The following is a 19,422-nucleotide window of genomic DNA, read 5'->3' as shown; positions in this document are numbered from 1 at the left end:
GATTATTGAACAATTTTAGTTATTTCACTAATTTTAAATAAACCTGTACTTTTGCAAACCAAATATTTTAAATTAGCTATTTAGTTAAATCATCATTTTTATATCTATATATTTGTTCGAGAAACCGTATTAGTAAGAGGACAAAGTTTAAAACCATGATGTATTTTGTCGATATACGTAAAATCATGCTTTTATCCACGAGAAATTACATTTTCTCAAGATTTAAGAACCAAATGATTTTCAAACTTTTGTTTAGTGATTTTCAGAAGATTTCGTTAAAAATATCTGAAGCAGAATATAGATCTTCGATAAATAAGTAAACCGCCGCAAAATTCTGAGAGTGAATCAAATCTTGCATAATCTAAACGATCGCTTCAAGATATTCCAACACCTTATAATAACCATTTTCCTAGAAACATAAAATAAGCCAATAACGCTTTCCTATCACTTTAGAGTAATTTCACTTGCAAATTTAATAAAATAAATATGTAAAAAAAAGCCTTCAAAAAAAAAATATGTAAAAAAAAAAAAAAACGGAGAATTAACGGCAATAATTTTTGTGGTCACGCATTATATATGGAATTTTTTTTTTCATCCAAATTAGTCAACGGAGTTGCTATGCGCCAAAAACACTATGGGCAAAAATATTGTAGCAGCTGCGCATCAGACATCACATGGAAAATAGATAAAGTAGTGTGATCGGATACATTCTTTTTGACTTTTTTCAATAATTATTGAAAATGAAGATTACCCATGATACGACAATAATATTCAAACAGATAACATATTAAATAATAGCAAAACATGTTCTCCATTAGTGCATACAAAGCAATTAAACCACGTACATTACATATATCATCTCTCTTTTTCCTCTCTCCCCAAAAGCTGAGCCATGGAGTTTTTCTCTCTCCAGTCTTTACTTTTCTTTCTAATCACAACATTTCTCTACCTGATCTTTTTTATTTTGTTGATGAAGAGAAGAAAGAACTCCAACAAGAATGTCAATAACGGCTTCACAACCTACCCAATACTCGGGTCCTTACCGGGACTCATACACAACCGAAATAGACACCTCGAATGGCTCACAGATCACATCACAAGCAGTCCCAACAACACCGTCTTCTTCGGCCGATTAGGGATCAACCACTCCGTAATGACCGCCGACCCTAAAAACGAGGAACACGTGCTCAAATCCAACTTCGACAACCACCCGAAAGGCCGACGCTTCATCGCCGCCCTCGGAGACCTCTTCGGCCGCGGGTTTTTCGTCTCCAACGGCGACGCGTGGCGTGTTCAGCGCAAGGCGTTGGCCAAAGCCTTCACCGCCGAGTTCGTCCGAGGGTTTTTCACCGAGAAAGTCGTCGCCGTTGAAGTGGAGACCCGGCTCGTTCCGATTCTAGACGAGGCTTCCGAGTCCGGAAGCGTCGTCGATTTGCAGAAGATCTTCCGACGATTCGCTTTCGGCACGGTCTGCAAGATGACATTCGACGGCTGTGGTGATTCGAAGCTCATGACGGCCTTCGAAGAGGCTTGCGAGATCGTCGTGGCAAGGTTGAGGTGTATTGTTCCCATCGTGTGGAAGGCGAAGAAGCTCATCAATGTCGGGTCCGAGAGACGCCTGAGAGAGGCCGTCCGATCGTTCCACGGGCAGATCGAGGCTTTGGTCCGTCAACGGATGACCCGAGAAGACGATCACGGCCACGACATAGTGTCTCGACACATCGAGAGCGGCGGAGAGTACTCGGTGGAGTATCTGCGAGACCTGATCACCGGGATGATTCTCGCCGGACAAGACACGACCGCCTCGGCTCTGACGTGGCTCTTCTGGAACCTGTCTTCCCGGCCGGGCGTGGAGGCGAAGATCCTGAACGAGATCGGAGAGAACCGTGCGAGGCACGGGAAGAGCATCGGAGACGGGTTCGGCTTCGACGAGCTTCGAGAGATGAACTATCTCCACGCGGCGGTCTCCGAGAGCATGAGGCTATACCCTCCGGCGCCGATCAATACCCGGGCGTGTCTGAGCGACCAAGTGCTTCCCGACGGGACGTTTGTGAGCAAGGACTGGTTCTTGTCGTACCATCCGTACACGATGGGAAGAATGGAAAGCCTCTGGGGACAGGACTGCCTGGAGTTCAAGCCCGAGAGGTGGATCGACGGCCACGGCGTGTTCCGGCAAGAGAGCCCCTTTAAGTATCCGGTGTTTCACGCCGGACCGAGGATGTGCATCGGGAAAGACGTCGCTTACGTTCAGATGAAGTTCGTCGCGGCGACCATGATTGAGAGGTTTGTGATTGTGGTGCAATATAGAGAGGAGTGTCCCAAACACTCCTTGTCTTTCACTCTCCGATTGGAAACCGGTTTGAAGGTCACACTCAAACAGCGACGTCGATAATATTAGGGAAAATATCACATTCTCTGCTGTGTTTAATAAAAGAATGTTACGTTTATTCTCACACTTTCTAGAAATGTACTATTGCCTTAATATTCTTATATATTATATATTAAGATGTCGAGTCTGATTAGTGCGTTTAGAATTATTTTATATAAAAAAAAATAAAAAAATTATTATGAGTGTGTGCTTTAGAATTATTATAATATAAAAAAAATAAAAATAAAAACGGTTTAAATCAAATGATGGTTTAAAACCTGATCTAGCCTGATTCATAATTTTTAGATTTTCTTACACACTCCTAATCAGAATAGTGGAATATTGAAATCCACATATATATAGGCATGCGATAAAAAGAAAATCTTGGTATAAGAACTCAAACCGCGATTCCCAAAACAAATAGAACATTAACTTTAGGAAATTGATTTTCGGCCCGATTCACGAGCCCCGAACGATCCACTCACGTGATGACACGTGGCAACAAACTGCCACGTGTCATCACGTGAGTGGATCGTTCGGGCTCGTGAATCGAGCCGAATAGCAACGCTCCTTTAGGAAATTGATTTTCGGCCCGATTCACGAGCGTTCGACCAAATTAAGCCCCACACACGCGCGAGACTAAATTATTCCTAAACGCGATCAAAAGCGCAAATACCAATAATCAAGACAGCAAACTTATACACGGCATTCAAAACATAATCACCACCTCTTGCAGGCCATGAACCAAGGAAAGACAATAACACAATAAGAACACAATACACAGATAATTATTCAGGAGTACACAATGATTAGTGCCTTATATATGTTAGACCTTGAACAAGAGTTTCTTTTGGGACTCCGTGTTGTGCGAGTCAGGTTCCTCTTCTCCTCTCAATTTCTTCATTGCCAAACTAAAGTAGTCAACTTTTTGGCCGTATATGGTTGCCAAGAGCAAGTAGAAGTAGACTCCAAAGATGGCGGTCCCAGTCAAGAACCAGCTAAACTCTAGGTTGGTGAGAGACATGGCTCGGTGAGTCGCCTGATCGGTGGAGCAACGAGCTACGTGACGCCCATCCTCAATGTTCAAGAAGCAGCCCTTCGGCAACAAGGACGGGGTCCACAACATGACCCCCATGAGGATGTACCACACGCCTTGGAACACGATGCTAAGCGACCTCACAAAACTCACCATGAAGCTGTCGGGGAACCCGATCCCCATCACGGTTGTGACCAAGGAGACGAGGACGATGAGCTGAAGGAACATGTGGTAGTGGCCCTCGGGGCCGGTGTGGTCCGTGGAGTGGAGGCGGAAGAGGAGGAGCTCTTGCCCTAGGGCGATCGAGGCCAGGAAATAGGTCAAACCCTGGGGCAACTTAGGTCGGATCCGATCTAACAAGACGAGGAACGTCCCGTAGACTAGTAGGGCAAGGGAAATGGACGAGTGCTCGAATGTGTGGAGGTGGTTGTTGGGGATGGTTAGGTCGTCGTCTAGGGGTTGGTGCCGGCGGGGGCTGACAAAGAGCTCGATTGTTATGGAGGCGGCTGAGCCGAGCGCTATGAGTAAGGGCTCGGCGTAGCGGATCTTTGGGGCCGGGAACCAAATTTGGCCGGTGTAAGTGAGCGGGTTTAGGACGTGAAGTTTGATGTGGTTGAAGAGCTGCCACAGACCAACTAGAAGGAAGCCAATGCCTGGCAAAACATGCCCTAGCATAGACCCCATGATATTAGAGAGAGAGAGAGAGAGAGAGAGAGAGAGAGAGAGATTTTGTGATGGGTAAAAAATGGCTAGAAAGGAGCTAAAACTTGTACTTGCATGATTGGAGAGGAAGGGTGCACCGTAGTGAACCTTATATAGAATATTTGTTATTTTTGTTAGGGTACTTGTCCTAGTTTTTTTTTTTTTTTTTTTTTTTTTTTTAATCCGTATGATAACATTATATATGACACTATATTGAATGGTTAGGTAGGTGTATCTAATTAAAAAAAAAATAGCGTATTCAAAACTTCAAAGTACTTCCAATTTCGTAGGTTATAATAAGATTTTAAAAGGGTTGGCTAGTTTTAATTTTCGTCATCCATGTAATTTTGATTAGCAAAACAGTCAATATTTTATAAGTAGCTATAAACATTTAAAAACAAGTACTGAAAGACAATTATTACCCTCCGATAATTCAACAGTTACCCAAAAAAAATACCAAAATCCCACCAAGAAATTAGCCAACATATTCTATCACCGATTTTAGACTTATAAGCACTTCACATTCTTAAATATAAACTTCCTAAAAGTTCAAAAACTCCCAGGAAAAATCAGAAACCACCGATTTTAAAAATATTTGAAAATCTATTAAATTTAGACATATTTGATTCGTCTAAAGAAAATAGACACCACAGGCCATGAAGATTATGTAATAAGGAAACTCTATGAAAATTCCATATGCATTGAAATATATATAAATAAAAAATAATGAAGGGTCCTCTAGATCTTACTGAAAAACATGAAAGTATGAAGATTGAAATGCAAAGTCACTGAAGAACGTAATATTGAATTTTATTTATTTATTTTTTATAAACGTAATACTGAAATAGAGATGAACTTTAAATTTACAATTACAAGTTTTAAAAGAAACCGCAGGAGTGTAGAAACATATTAAAAAATTAAAGAGGAAGAGTTCGTTCAATAAACTCAAATGCGGATTAGATAAATATTTAGCTGTCCTTCCTCTAAACTCTAGCCGCGCTCTCTTTCTCAAAAAATCAAGAGTTGAGCTTTTAATCTTCGGTGTCGTCGCCTCCGATAGAATACGGAAATTCTGGTAGTCTCAAATCTCAAAGCAGCTTTTTTATTTATACTCGAATCAAATTATCAAACTACATCTAGATATATGACAAAATACGACCTATAGATTTAATTAATAAAATCTGTTTAACGTCACTAGACGTGGCTCATCTAACCCATATTCGACTGCATCTAAATAATTGGGATAGATATGATATAGTTTCATGATACCTCGTGACACATTTTCCAAATTAAATATACAAAATAATGCTATGTACCTAATATCTTAATGCTTCAATCAACAGAAGAGACGAGGACCCTTAACATGTCATGGCATGTCACTGCGAAAAATACACAAAAAAGGGCCCAATAATAACCTGTTTTTCCAATCAGTTTGCCATTTTATTTTTTAATATAAACAAGATTATCGACGTCTGAAAATCAGGTGTGGCATAAAAAAACTACAAGTGGAAACACGATCAAGCTGTACTTGTTAATATAAGGAATACCAGTTAGATCATTGGATGTGCTATCATGATGTTCCTAATCAGTAAATTTGACCATAACTAATATAAAAATATCAAAAAATTAGAAAAATAGTCAACTTAAACGTTTGATATTGCTAAATAGCCAAAATTTGGTAAATATTAAGTAAATAGCCATATATGATGACGTGGCTTAATATGACTGTGGCTATTTACTTGATATTTACGTTTATAAATATATAAAAATGGTTATTTACCTACTATTTACCAAACCTTGGCTATTTAGCAATTCTCAACGTTTAAGTTGGCTATTTTGCTAAATTACCCTAAAAATATAGGCATTCTCTTGATTCCACAAATCACGTTCATATTGTAAGTATCATAATTTTATTATCAAGCTCGCATTTTACGTACTCCATTTATTAGATTATTATTCATTAAAAAAAAATAACAGATGACTAATCTGTATCATGACGCTTAATTTGGCACATGGGTTTGTTGTGTGTTAAATACGGCATGTGTTGACTGGTCCCTAAACTTTAATAAGTCGTGTGGAAGATTAGTCCATATATTTTTACTTAATTTCTGTAAAACGAAAAATTAATGAATTTTAAATATGCAACATATTACATACGCACGCGACCTTATTCTTTAAAGTCAATTGTTCAATTCACGTACAAAGAATGATCACCAAATTAAAGATTAGACGGAATCTCGATTATTTGACCCCCGGATTTTGTTGTTGAAATTACCTGAATATATTAATTTTTTGTGATGATTATATATATATATATATATATATATATATATATATATATATATATATATATAAATGACCATGTTATCCATGAAACAATAAGGTAAGTTAGATGGCACACGAGGGTTTGAAAAATAAATAAAAAGGGAGAGCTATTCTATATAGCTCAATAGCCTACCTTTATTTTAAAAAATCATTTAAGTTTAATTTTATTATAAATATAGCCCATCGGTACGAAACGTATAATTTTACAATTGTTAACATATCCCTTTTTTATACACCGATCAACATTCCTAAACCCTCTTATTTCCCAAATCGAACCCTAACTTAACAAATTCCAAACTAAATATACAAAATAATGCTATGTATCTAATAACTTAATTTTTGTTTTGATGTTAATATATGCTTCAATCAGCAGAAGAGACGATGACCTTAAGCATGTAACTACGAAAAATACACAAAAAAAGGCCCAATAATAACCTGTTTTCCAATCAGTTTGCAATTTTTTTAAATATAAATAATATCATCGACGTCTGAAAATCAGGTGTGGCATATAAAAAACTACAAGTGGAAACACGATCGAGTTATACTTGTTAATATATTGAATACCAATTATATGTATTATTGATGTTCCAGATCAGCAAATTTGACCATTTGATATAAAATATAAACATTCTATCTTGATTCCATAAATCATTTGTTGGTGATGGACTTCATCCATTTAAAAAAGAGTAAAGATTTGGCCTAATTTCGAAGGCCTAAGTATGAAGACATGAAGAAACATAGCAAGTCTGGTCCATTTCAAGTGTTGACCCAGTAACGAGCTGAAGCGTGTGTTTAGCTCGATGGAGTTAAATCGATGTCGAATAGAAGATATAGCTCGATGGCGGTCTGACATAAGAAGATTCGAATTAGAATTAAATAAACGTAACCAACGTTATTAATAAGAAACGTTATATATCCAAGAAATAATGTGGAATCTGTATTAATTGATGGAACGTTAGAATTATAGTATAATTGTGTATATATAGTACTCCTGGCTTCACGGTTCGGAACCACACGGAAGGAAGGAATTCCTTTACCTGCGTGTGCCTCACGGTATTGCCGTGTACCGTGAGCCTTGGAAATGGAAGAAAAATTTCCGCCACATGTTGGAAGTGGGATAGGAAGTTCGGAAATGATGTCAGGCTTGTTGTACTGTTGGCAAGGAGAGAGAAAGAAAATGGGCTGTGTGTCAGCGTGTATACAAGTAGCAGAAGAGGAAATTAATTGAAAAATAGATGTTTGGCTTCACGTTATTGGCTGTTTTATTTTTAAATTTGATTTTTTATTTATTTTTAATTCTTTATTGGAAGTTAATGGAAATATGTATTTCCATTAAGTGTAACGAAAATTCCATTTCCATTAAACAATGGAAGGCACTAAAATGTCTAATGGAAATTCCATTTCCAATAAGCAATGGAAGGTGGCTTATTGGAAATGGAATTTCCATTACCTTCCAATAGCCACCTTGAATATATAGCATAGTCTGAAGAAGGGCCTAGTGTAAGGATTTGAATCTTTAATTTAATCACAATTCAATTCAAGATAAATAAATCAAAGATGTAAATAGCGGAAGCGTACCCGAATCAATTGGATTAATTGCACATGGTGTTGGTAATCTTCTAATCGCAGTTTACTTGAGAGTCTGGAATATTCTTGTTGACGTGGATACCAAAAAAGATACGTACTGCAATTAGAGATCATATCAATTAAAAATAACTAACAGACAATTACTAATAATTAACACTTATGTTATTTATATAATAACATTATGAAAAATATGTTCTTAAGTCACAAACTTTATTCTGAATTAAACCACATCAATTTTGACTTAATTAGTAACGACCCAACACATTTATTTAATGACATTAGTAGTCCCAAAATTATTCAAACAACTAGTTAAGTACAATTGCCCAGCATATGTACTCATATTCTAATGTTCAACAACAATTCTTTCAAACTCATACATTCTTTGTTCTTATTTTACTTACGAGACCTTTTTATTTCTTATATTTTCTCCTACATTATCAAAAGCGCTCATAATTTCAAGACAAAAATATAATCATTTATTTTATAATAAATGGAGTTTTCTTTGACAAAACTCGTGAATGTTGACTTCGGTGAAAACCACGTCAACACAAATTACTTTCATATTGTAAATATCACAATTTTGTTATATATCAAGCTTGCATTTTACGTGTTCCATTTATTATATTGTAATTCACTAAAAAAAAATTACTGAACACTTGACTAATTTATCGGTATCATGATGCTTAGTTTGGAATTCCAGTACCAAAATATTATAGAGATTTGTAACTAACTAAGTCACTTTTAAACATGTGATTTTAGATCTAGTTGTGTTTAACAATTTTTAAGGATATAATCAAATGGCTTATGTGGCAATAATTAAGGTCTGATTTGCCTTTATTTATTGACAAATTCGTCACTTTCTCTCTCCTATTTTTTTTCAAATAATTTTTTTTGCATCAAAACTTCAAAAATTCGTATCTTTCTCATACGAACTCGAAATTGAGTGATTTCAGATCCTACAAATTCGTGACGTCGAGATCTTCAAAAATAGACCCATTATGTTTGATGAAAAATTATGTTTAATGCATCATATTTACGTTTCCATTTATTTTTTTGATAATTTCAAAAAATTTCAGTTATTTCCATATTTAAGGTAGTAACGTGATTTTTCTACATCTATGGTATTAAACATGATTTTTCATCAACCATATAAATTTTCATAAATTACTAAAACTTATAAATTGACTACAAAACACATTAAAATAAAGTTCAATTAAAACATAAAAAAACTTAAAGATAGATTACAAAGTTAAAATTAAGCACACCAAATAAACATAAAAATCAAAACAATAACATAATTTTAAATAAATAATAAAAATTTAAAATATAATTTAATTGTCTGAAATATTATTTTTAGTTTTGCAAAATAATTATAATACTGAGTAAAATCTTGAGCTCGATTTTCTCGAGTTTGATCTCCCTGTGGAAGGAATATACTAATTAGTTTAGTATAATCTATTTTTTAAATGTATGTTTTTTTGTTTATAACAATGTAATATATTTTTTTTAAGTAATGCAATATTTATTTTAGAATTTTCTTATTTATAAATTTAATACATTTTAATTTTTTTTAACTACTGATATGTAAGAAATAATTTTAATAAGTTAATTAAAAATATTTAAGAATTATAATTATTGTTGAAATTTGTAGTAACAAAGAGGTTATTTAGTTTAATAATATAACAACGGAGAATAATATTTTTAGTGTAAAATTTGGTGTTATGATTAGGGTTGTAATTTTTTTTTTTTTTTTTTTGTGTAATCCATAAAAATATTCTGATTTTAGTGTTAGGATCGGAGATATTCTTATAAATGTTTGGTAAAAAATTATGTTTTTTTTTATATTCAATTTTAAATTCAAAAGGCTAATACTTTTTAAATCTTATCATTTTTGTCTTATATAAATGAACGTAAAGCCTTTGAGCTTTGGCTTATATATGTTGAATTTTAATAACATTTATTTTAACATTATCTTTTAAATTTGAATGTAAATAATTAAAATTTTATTAACTATACAGTTCCAAACCCCTATTTGTTAATTAATAAACTTGTATTTCAACAAGTGGTAGCTAGTTTGGTCTAGCGGTAATCCAACACTCACCTCGACGGAGAGGTCATGGGTTCAAGCCACATGAGATGCAGAAATACATGCCCCTAATATTTATTATAATAAGTATGTAATCTTGGCCAATAGTACCACCTACTATGTAATCTTGGCCGATAGTGCCCAACTAAAAAAAAAAACTTGTATTTCAACAAAGTCCCATTCCATCTTAAATCTATTTTTTTAATGAAAGAAATATACCATAAACTCCACCGTTTTGCAATATCGTTAGTTTCAAATTATGTATATTTGTATTAAATGAAATATTTTTTAATTTATTTGTTTGTAAATATTTCTCACTTTATCTTTATTTTTCAATTTATTTTTTTCTTATTTATTTGTAACATACTACATAGATAGTACATACCCATGTGATAAGTAATTTACAATTAAAATCGGAATTGCGATGTGGCAGGTTCCTATTTTACCCTTCTGACCAAAAGAAAATTTGAAACCTACGAAATCACCCTTCCTTCCCGCCTCTCTCTCTCTCTCGCGATATGAGTCTCAGTGTGTCTCTCATAGCGTAATTCCGACTCTACTCCGGATCGTATCCCAGGTGCATTTCTTTTTCGAAATCATCGTCTGTTTATATTTATTTTGTTTTACACGAAATAGTACAAGATCACTCAAATCTGGATTGTCAATTGAATCCGCTATTTTTTTTTTTTTTTTTTTTTAAGATATGGAAAACGCTCTTCATTTTGATTACGAGTTTAAGAAGACAAATTTAAAATATACATATTTACAAAGCGAGGGAAAAGTTCTCCGTGATTTCGGATTTTCAATTTCTTAATGTATTCGTTTCCGTTCTTTTGTTTTGTTTCTTGAGCATCACAGAGGTTTATTACATCAACTTCAGCGGAAGAAAGAAAAAAAAAAACGAACTGATATACTATCGAATCTGTGTTTAACTTGGAGTTAGATACAGGGAAAAATTAGGTTTATGAAATACGGATTGTTATGAAAGTTCATTTCCAAGTTATCACCTAGTTTATCCAATATAAAAAGAAAAAGAAAATTTGTTACCTTGTTTCTTTGCAGAATCTTTGTTTGTGGAGAACAAGAGAAATGGAGAGCATGTGCAATGAATTAGATTTGGTTAAAGATGAGCTGGAGAAGCTCAAAACAGAATACCGAATTAAGTCAGAGCTTTGTAATAACCTAAAAGATTCCCACGAAAAGCAATCGCTCAGAGTTGAAGAGACTGAAAAGAAGTTCGAGCAGCAATCCGACGAACTAAAGGTCAAGTGTGAAGAAATCGCCGAAGCAACGCGACACGTTGAGAGTCTCGAATCTCATTTGGAAGTGAAAGAATCGTCGCTCAGGGCTTTGAGCTCCTTGAATGAGAAGCTGAGGGCTGATTTTGAACAAAAGGTGAAGACTTTGGATGGTGAGAATAGAGATTTGGTGTCAACACTAAATGAATTGACAAGTAAGAACAAAGAACTCGAGAACAAAGTCTATGCCCAATGTCAGCAAATCGAGGGCCTTAAAAGCCGGTTGTTGATTACGGAGACCAAGTGTTGTGAAGCTGAGAGGATGGTCCAAGAAGGCAAAGAATACAATCGGAAGAATGTGGTGATAGGTGTGTTGGAAGAAGAAAAGGAAAACTTCCGTGATCGGTTGAAGTGGAAGGAGGAACAGTTTAAACATCTCGAGGAAGCTCACAACAAGCTTCGGGACCAGTTTCGGGCGAGCGAGTTGAACTGGGAGAAGGAAAAATCAGCTCTAGTCGAAGAAAGCTGTTTATTGCAGACCCGATTGGATTCTCAAACAAGAGCAGCAGAAGATCTTCGGGCACGGCTAGAGACGTGCAACAATGCCTTGGCCCACGAAGAAAGCAAGAGGAGATCATTGGAGGTTCACGTGTCTGATATGGAATCACGGTTTCAGAGTGCGTTTTCACAGTTTGAAGGAGAAACCTCGGAGACACAAATTTTGTCTTTCCAAAGAGATGAAGAAATTGCCGAGTTGCGTGGCTTGCTGGGAACAAAGGCGATGGCTTTGAAGGAACGAGAAATCGAAATTACGCGCCTTGAACAAGAAAATCAGGAACTAAGAGAATCGCTGAAAGAATTTCAGGATGCTCAGATTAGAAACGCTGGAACCACTTCTTATGTGAAACTGCAAAACATGCTGAGACGTTTGGAAAAGGCACATAGTAACTGTTCCGAGAAGCTGAGAGAAAAGGAATCCGAATTGCTCTCTAAAATCGAGTCGATCAGAAAGAATGAGATGTGTTGTAAAGCCGAGTTGGAGAATAAAGAGGAAGAAGTGAAGAAGCTTCATTTGGAGCTGGAAAGCTGTCAATGTAAAACTCACGAGTTGAGTATAGAGACTTCCCTGATTTTAGAGGTCTTGAAATCTGAGCTTTCCGAGGCTTACTCTGCACCGTACAATGTGAAGCTTGAAATGGATCTGCAAAACCAAGAGAAGGAGGAAAAAATTTCTCTGCTCGCTGCCCAGTTGGAGAGGAAGCGCGATGGTTTAGAAAAAGCCCGTGTTGAACTCAAGGAAGAACGTGAGAGAGTACTAAGCTTAACAGAGAGAGTAAATTCACTTGAGCTAATGAATCAGCAACTTATTATATTACAGGAAGAGCTTGGAGAAGATCAAGAAACATGTTGGACTATGGAGAATTCTTTCGTAAAAGACGAGACCCCAGAAATCCTCGAGAATGAGAGGAGAGAAAAAGACAAGAGTATTGAAGATATGTTGCAGCAAATTGATTTACTGGAAAGTAAACTTGCGGCAAAGGTCAATGAAATGGAAGCTTCTCTACAAGACAAAATCAACCTAACACAGACTGCAAAGGAAAAAGAACTCTGCATCGAGAAACTGCAAAGCGACTTGGGTCGGCTGAAACAGGAGTCTAGAAGAAGAGAGTTGGAGATTGAGACCCGAGCAAGGTCGGAAATCGTGAAGGATTTCGCAGAAGAAAAAGGGATGCTCTCGAGGGTTATTACTGAGAAAGAGCAGAGAATAAAAAACCTTACGGTGTTGACAATGTCGATGGAGCGAGACTTGGTAAGTACATTTGCTTCCTCGTTCCAAGATGTTGTGGAGAAACAGGTGAGGATTGACGTGCTTAACGAAGCCTTAGACGATCTGAAGTATGTTACAGATCGGGAGATCAAAGAGAAGACCCGGATAATTGCTGATATGAGAGAAGAAGTATCGACTCTGCAAGAGAGGTTGGCCCATCAGGAAGATTCCTTCTTATCTGCGAAACTAGAATCTGAATATCTTCAAGTACTGATGAAATGTAAAGCACTAGAAAGGGAAGTTTTATCAGATAAACAAAGGAAAACGGAGGAGAGCTTTCTGAAAAAGCTCGAGTCCGATAAACGATCTCTGCTTCAAGAAAACACGAAGCTGTTCGCTGAAAAGGAAAGCTTAGTGGGTTACGTCAAGAAAGTCTGCGATGAAGTTGGCAACTTTGCAAGCGAGGATGTGAAGATGATGAAAGCTCTGGGAAAAATGTTGCCGAGGGGCGAGGAAAAGATTGAAGTTGAGAACAGTTTCTATGGCTGTGTTGGAGGGAAATCAGATGCTTCTTTCTCAAGCAAGCTCAGCGCAAACAGCAATGAGAGGTCACCACTGAAAGAGGTCAACATGTGGAAGAGGTAGAACCGTGTGACAAATTTATCATGGTAAGCCACTCCTCATTTCTTGTTTCAGACACAAAATTTTGGTTTGGTACCAATGCTTTTTGGCATTAATTCAATCACGAGTTTGTAAAATTATACGCCGGAAAATTATATGAATTTTTTATTTATTTATGAACATGATGCTACATTTCAGACAGTAATAATAACCCGTATCAGGACAGATGATACTTGTGATTATATTAGATTTTCCTCGACTGTTTTTTTAAGAAATAAACCGGAATCTGAACCGTGATTTTTTTTTTTTTTTTCAAGGCTTCTGCAACAAATGGAAGCATATCAGTTGGCCAACCATGTAAAACCAGTCTGTTTCTTCGTGTCTTATTTGTTATCTACTTTCTTCAGCGGGCTCGAACAAGTGGCCGAGAAGAGTGTCATGAAGAGACAGCCTAAATCCTCTCAAGGCTTTCACATCTTGGTCTGAAGACTCTCTTCTCTGCCTTCTGAGGAAGCATAAGAACTGAATGTAGGATTTTTGTTCTTCTTTTTGTTTAATCCGTTACCTGCATCTATGTGCTGTGGTGTGGCTGAAGAAGCAAAAAACGTTTTCGGATATACCTTGTATCTGGATCTGCCACATTCTTTGATGGATAGCTATAACTTTTCATGCAATCTGGTTTCTTATCTCAATCTGTAAGATAATTTGACGACAATTTTAAATGAAATTTTTTTAAAATATGAGCACATCATATTTGGTTTCGACTAGTTACAATATTTATCATATTTCACCAAATTTTCAACCTAGGATAAAACGGTTAATTTGACCTTAAATTGTGCGCCAATATTGTCATAAGCTCTTAGTTCATTTATGAACTTGAAAAACCTTATGGAAGTTTGAGTTCACAAATCCACAAACTAAACATGTAAGAACTGTGGAATTTTTAACATTGCTGATTTCCCACGTCTAATTAATATTCTTTTTCTTCAAATTTTCACATATTAGACCAAATTTACATCCTCGGTCTAATTGGTGAGACATATTGAAGAAAGTGGACGTCAGCTTCGAGCTTTGCCATGATTTCCGGTTTCAAGTTAATGTAGGCCTCGATTCCGCGGCGGTGTTTGGAGTCCAAGAGAGCGACATTGTTGTCGAAAGGCAAGGGAGCCATGGCGACCCAGAGCGGGTCGCCCCACCCGAAGTCGGCGTCGTAGAGAGGGAATCTGCAGAGGCTGGTCAAGTTGTAGCCCACAAACTCGCCGCCTTCCATGGCCGCCCTCCTCTTCTCCTCCACCAAGACCTTCACGCTCCCGTCCTCTCCGCATTCCCTCATCCTCTCCACGTACTCCCGGTCCACTTTCCTCGTCCCTTCTCTCATCCTCTCCACGATCCCGAACTTGCCGCGGCGGAGAAACGTGAAGGCGGGGCGGTAGAGGTTTCCGAAGGAGTTTTCCGGAAGCGGGGGGTCGAGTTTCCCCCGGATATTCACCGGGCTGACCACCATGACGACGGCGACGGCCTTCTCTCTCTCTCTCTCTCTCTGCCGCCGCCGCCGCGAGAATGCGGGAGAGTATAAAAGCCAACAAGGCCTCGACCCGCGAAACGCTGCCGTACTTTTCCCGGACGGCCTCGATCGCCGGCGGGGCGAAGAAGAACCTCTTCGGAGCGATTGCGGTCGTGATCCTGGCGTTAAGAGGTGGGCACTGTTAGAATTTGAGCTCCAAATCCTACCCGAACTAGAAAATAAGTAACAAATACGAAAAGATATACAGATATATAGCGGATCAATCTCAGTACGAGAGCTACGTCCACTTTGTCGCTGCAAATTTCACTATGAACCCGAATCGAGAATGGTGTTTACAACCTCTCTTGCGTTTTCAGCGCACACAATATTTAAAGAGAGAAAAACAAAGGTTAAAGCGGTTATCTATCTTGTCCAGCTTTACCTGGCGTTGGGGTCATACCCCGGGTCGTCCCGAGGAGGGAAGAGCTCGGCCGAGACAAATTGCGGCTTCTCCACGGTGCAGCCGACGCGGGAGAGGGCGGCCAAGGATTTGATGAAGGTGATACATGAGAGCGCGTCGCCGAGCTGGTGAGACACGCAGATTCCGACCGCCGCGCCGGAGGAGAACGTGCTGACCCGGATTCCGGCGACGAGCTCCGTCACCCGGCTGGCTTGCAAGGGAAGGAGCTTCGAGAGCTCGGTAAGGTCGGGATTTCCCATCACCTAGGACAGAGTTCGAGTTTGCTCGAGACTCGGACCTCGGAGAAGGGGATTCCCTCGTCGTTGCACTCGACGAACCGGTCGTCTCTGACTCGGCCGGCGAGCGGGTAGTATATGGCCAGGGCGTCGGAGAGAGACTTCTTGATCCGGCTCGATATCTCGCTGATCTCGGACTCGCTGCTCAGCTCGTAGAACAAGATGAGAGGAATGTACACTTTGGGAGGTATTTGGTCGAGATAAGAGAGAGTGTAGCGACGGAGATGGTCAGAGGTTTGAGACGACGGTTTGATCATCTCTTCCGAGGTTATTTCCACTTCGATATTCATTCCTTGTCAGATTCGCATTTCTTTGTCCCTCCTGTACTCACACGACCAATTCATACAGACTCAGAAGTCTTTATAGCATCTGAACGGCGTATTTCTGTTACCAAAAAAAAAATTATTCTTTATGTGAAAGTATCATAGGTTCCAGTAACCATCATCTTTATATATTTATAAGCTCTTGTTAGTCCCATTCACTTTCGAATTCCTAACATTTGAAGTTTCCGTTCATCATTGTACCACAAAAGAGGATTCCATTTATCAGATCAGAACGGATATTAATATTTCAATTTGTAAATATGAGTTTCCTGTGGAACTTATTTAGTGTTGTCTGTTGGTAAGTCTTGTAGTTGAGCTAGGTTGGTGAGATGTGGTGTGGTGTGGTGTGGTCAGGCATTTGAAACGTACTTTCTTAGTTTGCTTAATAACAAGGGAGAGTTACATATATCTAATTTGAAGAAGATCTGAAATTTTCAAACCTTTTATAAATACCCCTCTTTTAAAACCTTCTAAACGATCCGGTCCGGTCTAAAATTTGTAAACCGTGGTCTAGACCGGACCGGACCGGTTAGTATTTAAAAATATATAATAATAAGTCTAAAATAGTTCGGAGTTAAACAGTCCAGTCTAAAATGGTACAAAAGCGGATCGGACCGATTATTATTTAAAAATTCTAATAAAAAACGAGTCAAAAACATTCCAGTCTATGATGGTCCGGTCTAAAACGGTCTAACGGTTTCAAACGGTATGAAACAGCCTAAACCAGACAGGACCCGCTTAACTGGTTGGTCCAGTCCGATTTTTTTCTTATTTGGTCCGGTCCGGTTTAATTTTTTCAAAACCGCTTAAACAGGTCCAATTTGATTTATTGACCTGGTTTTTTGGCTGGTTTTAGACAGTGCACACCCTCAATCTGTAATTATGATAATTAAATAATTAAGAAAAATAAATGAAACTGCAAACAGTTAATGTTGTATATGGGGAGTTATTTTGAAAATAAGCTACGGGAATTAACTTCTTGTAATATAATTTATTAATTCTAATAATACAACATGTATTTGAGGTTTGGATTATAGGTATAACTAAAGTTTATTTATATCACAACTAAAACAGATTGAGGAAGGGCTTCCATATGAAATGGTTCTCATGCAATCAGATTTTCTCATTCCAATCTGTTAAGATAATTATGAAACACAATTTATAAAAGCATACTTTTCTTTTTCTTTCTTCAAGCACATTAATATCAGGTTAAACCTAATGAGGTTACAAAAAATAAGTACTCCCAAGCCTGTATGGGACAATGGTTAAAACCAGCCAATCTCAAAACCCTCCAATCACTCATTTCTTCTCTTCTCGTTTTTCTCCGACGAACTCGAATTTCCTGCGTATTTCTTCACCCATCTCTGCTTGTTCTTCTCAGAACTCTCCACATTTTTCGAATATTCCGTGAGGCCTTGTCTCAACGCACCGAGATTCACACCATTGTCGACCAAAATGCTAGTCACCCCCATTTTTGAAACCTGCAACAATAACAGGCTCGTAAAATATCCATAGTCACCGTTGATGGAATTCACTCATTTAAAAAATGATTGAAAGACGAAAAAATAAAAAAGGCTTGGTGTTGAATATTACCGATTTGATGTTCCTATCTTCATCATCAAAGAAGAGCATAGCGCTGAACGGGACACCAGTTTTGGTGTGAATCTTCTGGAAGTGTTCTGTTTTGTGAGTCCAACTGGAAAATATCTCCTGCATTATCATTATCATGGTGGCTAATGAAAAGAAAGCTACCAATTCCGATACTGCTGATTAATTAGCTGAATCCTTGGATGATGATTGATATGATTCTGAGAGAGAGACCTTAGTAACAAACATTGAGGAAATGCTAAGCTTGTCAAGGAATGTTTTGGCAATATCAGCACTGGGAGACCTCGAAGCTACGGCAATGGAAACACCTTTTTCCTTGAAAGCCTTCAATATGCCTCGAGCTTGGGGATACATCGACGGCATTTCGCGCTTCGACCGGCATTCGCTGCAAAAATATACATAAACAAGACTTTTAACTCTCTTCTATTTGAGACATCGACAGTGAATTTAAGCTTTTAAGAACCATGAAGTCCTCACATAGAGAGAAACGCAGATTAGAATCAAAACCTAAGAATATGCTAATTCAATACTCTTCGTTAACGACGCAAGAAAAAAAAAAAACAAAAATAGGGTTAGAATTCGATGAAATTGATGGATGAATGATTGGAAGGATTTTGCAATTCATAAGAATCGACGGATGAAGAAATTAAATTTCTTTATGTCCTTTTAGTGAGAGGAAAAAAAAATATAAGAAACGATGGATTACCAAAAGAAAGGCCAGAGAGTGTAATCAAGATCGAAGACGACAAGCCTCGGAAGGAGTTGAAACATTCCGATGATCTGCAGAGCGTCTGTCTTCACACTCTCGTCTCCCATTTCCGACTCAACGCAATCACAATACCAGAGTTGGAGAGAAAGAGAGAGACCAATACACACAATCTGATATCCAAAACAATATCAATTGCCAGATCTTTTTTATCTAAGTTGTCCCCTTTAGTATAAAAGTCAACTTTTGACAAATATATTTCATTTCAAACATTTAGACGGAGGATTCAAACTTAATTTTTAGCTAGTTTTTTTTTTTTTTTTTTTTTTTTTTTTTTTTTTTTTTTTTTTGTCTGTTATAGAAGTAAATTTTTTGAAGGCACAATTATTTTTGAAATCATGTACCTTGATTAAAATCATGTAACGTGTGTTTTGAAATTGGATTAATAAAATTGAAATAGCATGATTAAATTTTTTTGAAAATTTGTTGTCTAGTTTTGAAATATGGAATTAGTATTGAAACTATTTTTTATATATAAAAAATGCATTAAACAAATAACGGATTAAAATTTTGGACACCTAGTTAGTTATTTTGAACTATTGGAAAAACGGGTTCACTCAAAATATTATTAAGGGTACATTAGTAAAACATATCTAAACATATATATATATATATATATATTATATGGTTATATAGATATATATATATATATATATATGGTTATATAGCTAAATAGCCTCACAGTTTAGGCAGTTTTGGAGATTTGGCCATCATTTGGTTAATTTCGGGTTAAT

At 37.2% G+C, this 19,422-nt stretch overlaps 4 protein-coding genes and 1 pseudogene across 5 annotated transcripts; 2 read left to right on the top strand and 3 right to left on the bottom strand.

Moving 5' to 3' along the window:
• The first annotated feature begins 825 nt into the window (after positions 1-825).
• Positions 826-2,472, top strand: LOC149387156 (cytochrome P450 CYP94D108 pseudogene; annotated as a pseudogene).
• A 504-nt stretch (positions 2,473-2,976) lies between these two features.
• Positions 2,977-4,132, bottom strand: LOC149387155 (uncharacterized). The gene has a single exon (XM_089624106.1). The coding sequence runs from the start codon at positions 4,086-4,088 to the stop codon at positions 3,195-3,197; it is 894 nt and encodes a 297-aa protein (XP_089480232.1). The 5' UTR covers positions 4,089-4,132; the 3' UTR covers positions 2,977-3,194.
• Positions 4,133-10,585: 6,453 nt separating this feature from the next.
• Positions 10,586-14,392, top strand: LOC149387154 (basic helix loop helix (bHLH) DNA-binding superfamily protein). 2 transcript variants are annotated; one of them, XM_089624622.1, is made up of 3 exons: positions 10,586-10,681; positions 11,167-13,778; positions 14,139-14,392. In XM_089624622.1, exon 2 carries the CDS (start codon positions 11,194-11,196, stop codon positions 13,753-13,755), a length of 2,562 nt encoding a protein of 853 aa, XP_089480748.1. In that variant the 5' UTR covers positions 10,586-10,681; positions 11,167-11,193; the 3' UTR covers positions 13,756-13,778; positions 14,139-14,392. The 2 variants fall into 2 exon arrangements, with proteins under 2 accessions (XP_089480748.1, XP_089480747.1); XM_089624621.1 differs by having other exon boundaries at positions 14,049-14,392.
• A 185-nt stretch (positions 14,393-14,577) lies between these two features.
• LOC149387153 (epi-neemfruitin B synthase L1AT-like) lies at positions 14,578-16,594 on the bottom strand. The gene is made up of 3 exons (XM_089621664.1): positions 15,959-16,594; positions 15,678-15,902; positions 14,578-15,467 (listed from the first exon to the last, which is right to left on the bottom strand). The coding sequence occupies exons 1-3, from the start codon at positions 16,279-16,281 to the stop codon at positions 14,744-14,746; spliced, it is 1,272 nt and encodes a 423-aa protein (XP_089477790.1). The 5' UTR covers positions 16,282-16,594; the 3' UTR covers positions 14,578-14,743.
• Positions 16,595-17,416: 822 nt separating this feature from the next.
• On the bottom strand, positions 17,417-18,842 carry LOC149387152 (Haloacid dehalogenase-like hydrolase (HAD) superfamily protein). Its single transcript, XM_089623458.1, has 4 exons — positions 18,629-18,842; positions 18,136-18,307; positions 17,908-18,024; positions 17,417-17,795 (listed from the first exon to the last, which is right to left on the bottom strand). The coding sequence occupies exons 1-4, from the start codon at positions 18,736-18,738 to the stop codon at positions 17,610-17,612; spliced, it is 585 nt and encodes a 194-aa protein (XP_089479584.1). The 5' UTR covers positions 18,739-18,842; the 3' UTR covers positions 17,417-17,609.
• Positions 18,843-19,422: the final 580 nt, after the last annotated feature.

The sequence above is a fragment of the Urtica dioica genome, chromosome 8 (assembly GCF_054948205.1).
Source record: "Urtica dioica subsp. dioica isolate 48M chromosome 8, U.dioica_male_clone48M_v1_H2, whole genome shotgun sequence".
Classification (NCBI taxonomy): Eukaryota; Viridiplantae; Streptophyta; class Magnoliopsida; order Rosales; family Urticaceae; genus Urtica; species Urtica dioica.
This window is presented reverse-complemented; position numbering and strand designations above follow the sequence as displayed.

Bases quoted from the DNA above. Each gene is read 5' to 3' on its own strand.
- LOC149387154 (XM_089624622.1), top strand. From the start codon at position 11,194: ATGGAGAGCATGTGCAATGAATTAGATTTGGTTAAAGATGAGCTGGAG.
- LOC149387155 (XM_089624106.1), bottom strand. From the start codon at position 4,088: ATGGGGTCTATGCTAGGGCATGTTTTGCCAGGCATTGGCTTCCTTCTA.
- LOC149387153 (XM_089621664.1), bottom strand. From the start codon at position 16,281: ATGAATATCGAAGTGGAAATAACCTCGGAAGAGATGATCAAACCGTCG. The intron at 15,903-15,958 runs GTGATGGGAAAT...CTTGCAAGCCAG, and splicing joins AAACTCGAACTCTGTCCTAG to CCGGGTGACGGAGCTCGTCG. The intron at 15,468-15,677 runs GTAAAGCTGGAC...CTTATTTTCTAG, and splicing joins GGGTATGACCCCAACGCCAG to TTCGGGTAGGATTTGGAGCT.
- LOC149387152 (XM_089623458.1), bottom strand. From the start codon at position 18,738: ATGGGAGACGAGAGTGTGAAGACAGACGCTCTGCAGATCATCGGAATG. The intron at 18,308-18,628 runs GTAATCCATCGT...ATATTTTTGCAG, and splicing joins ACTCTCTGGCCTTTCTTTTG to CGAATGCCGGTCGAAGCGCG. The intron at 18,025-18,135 runs GTCTCTCTCTCA...ATGATAATGCAG, and splicing joins CCTCAATGTTTGTTACTAAG to GAGATATTTTCCAGTTGGAC.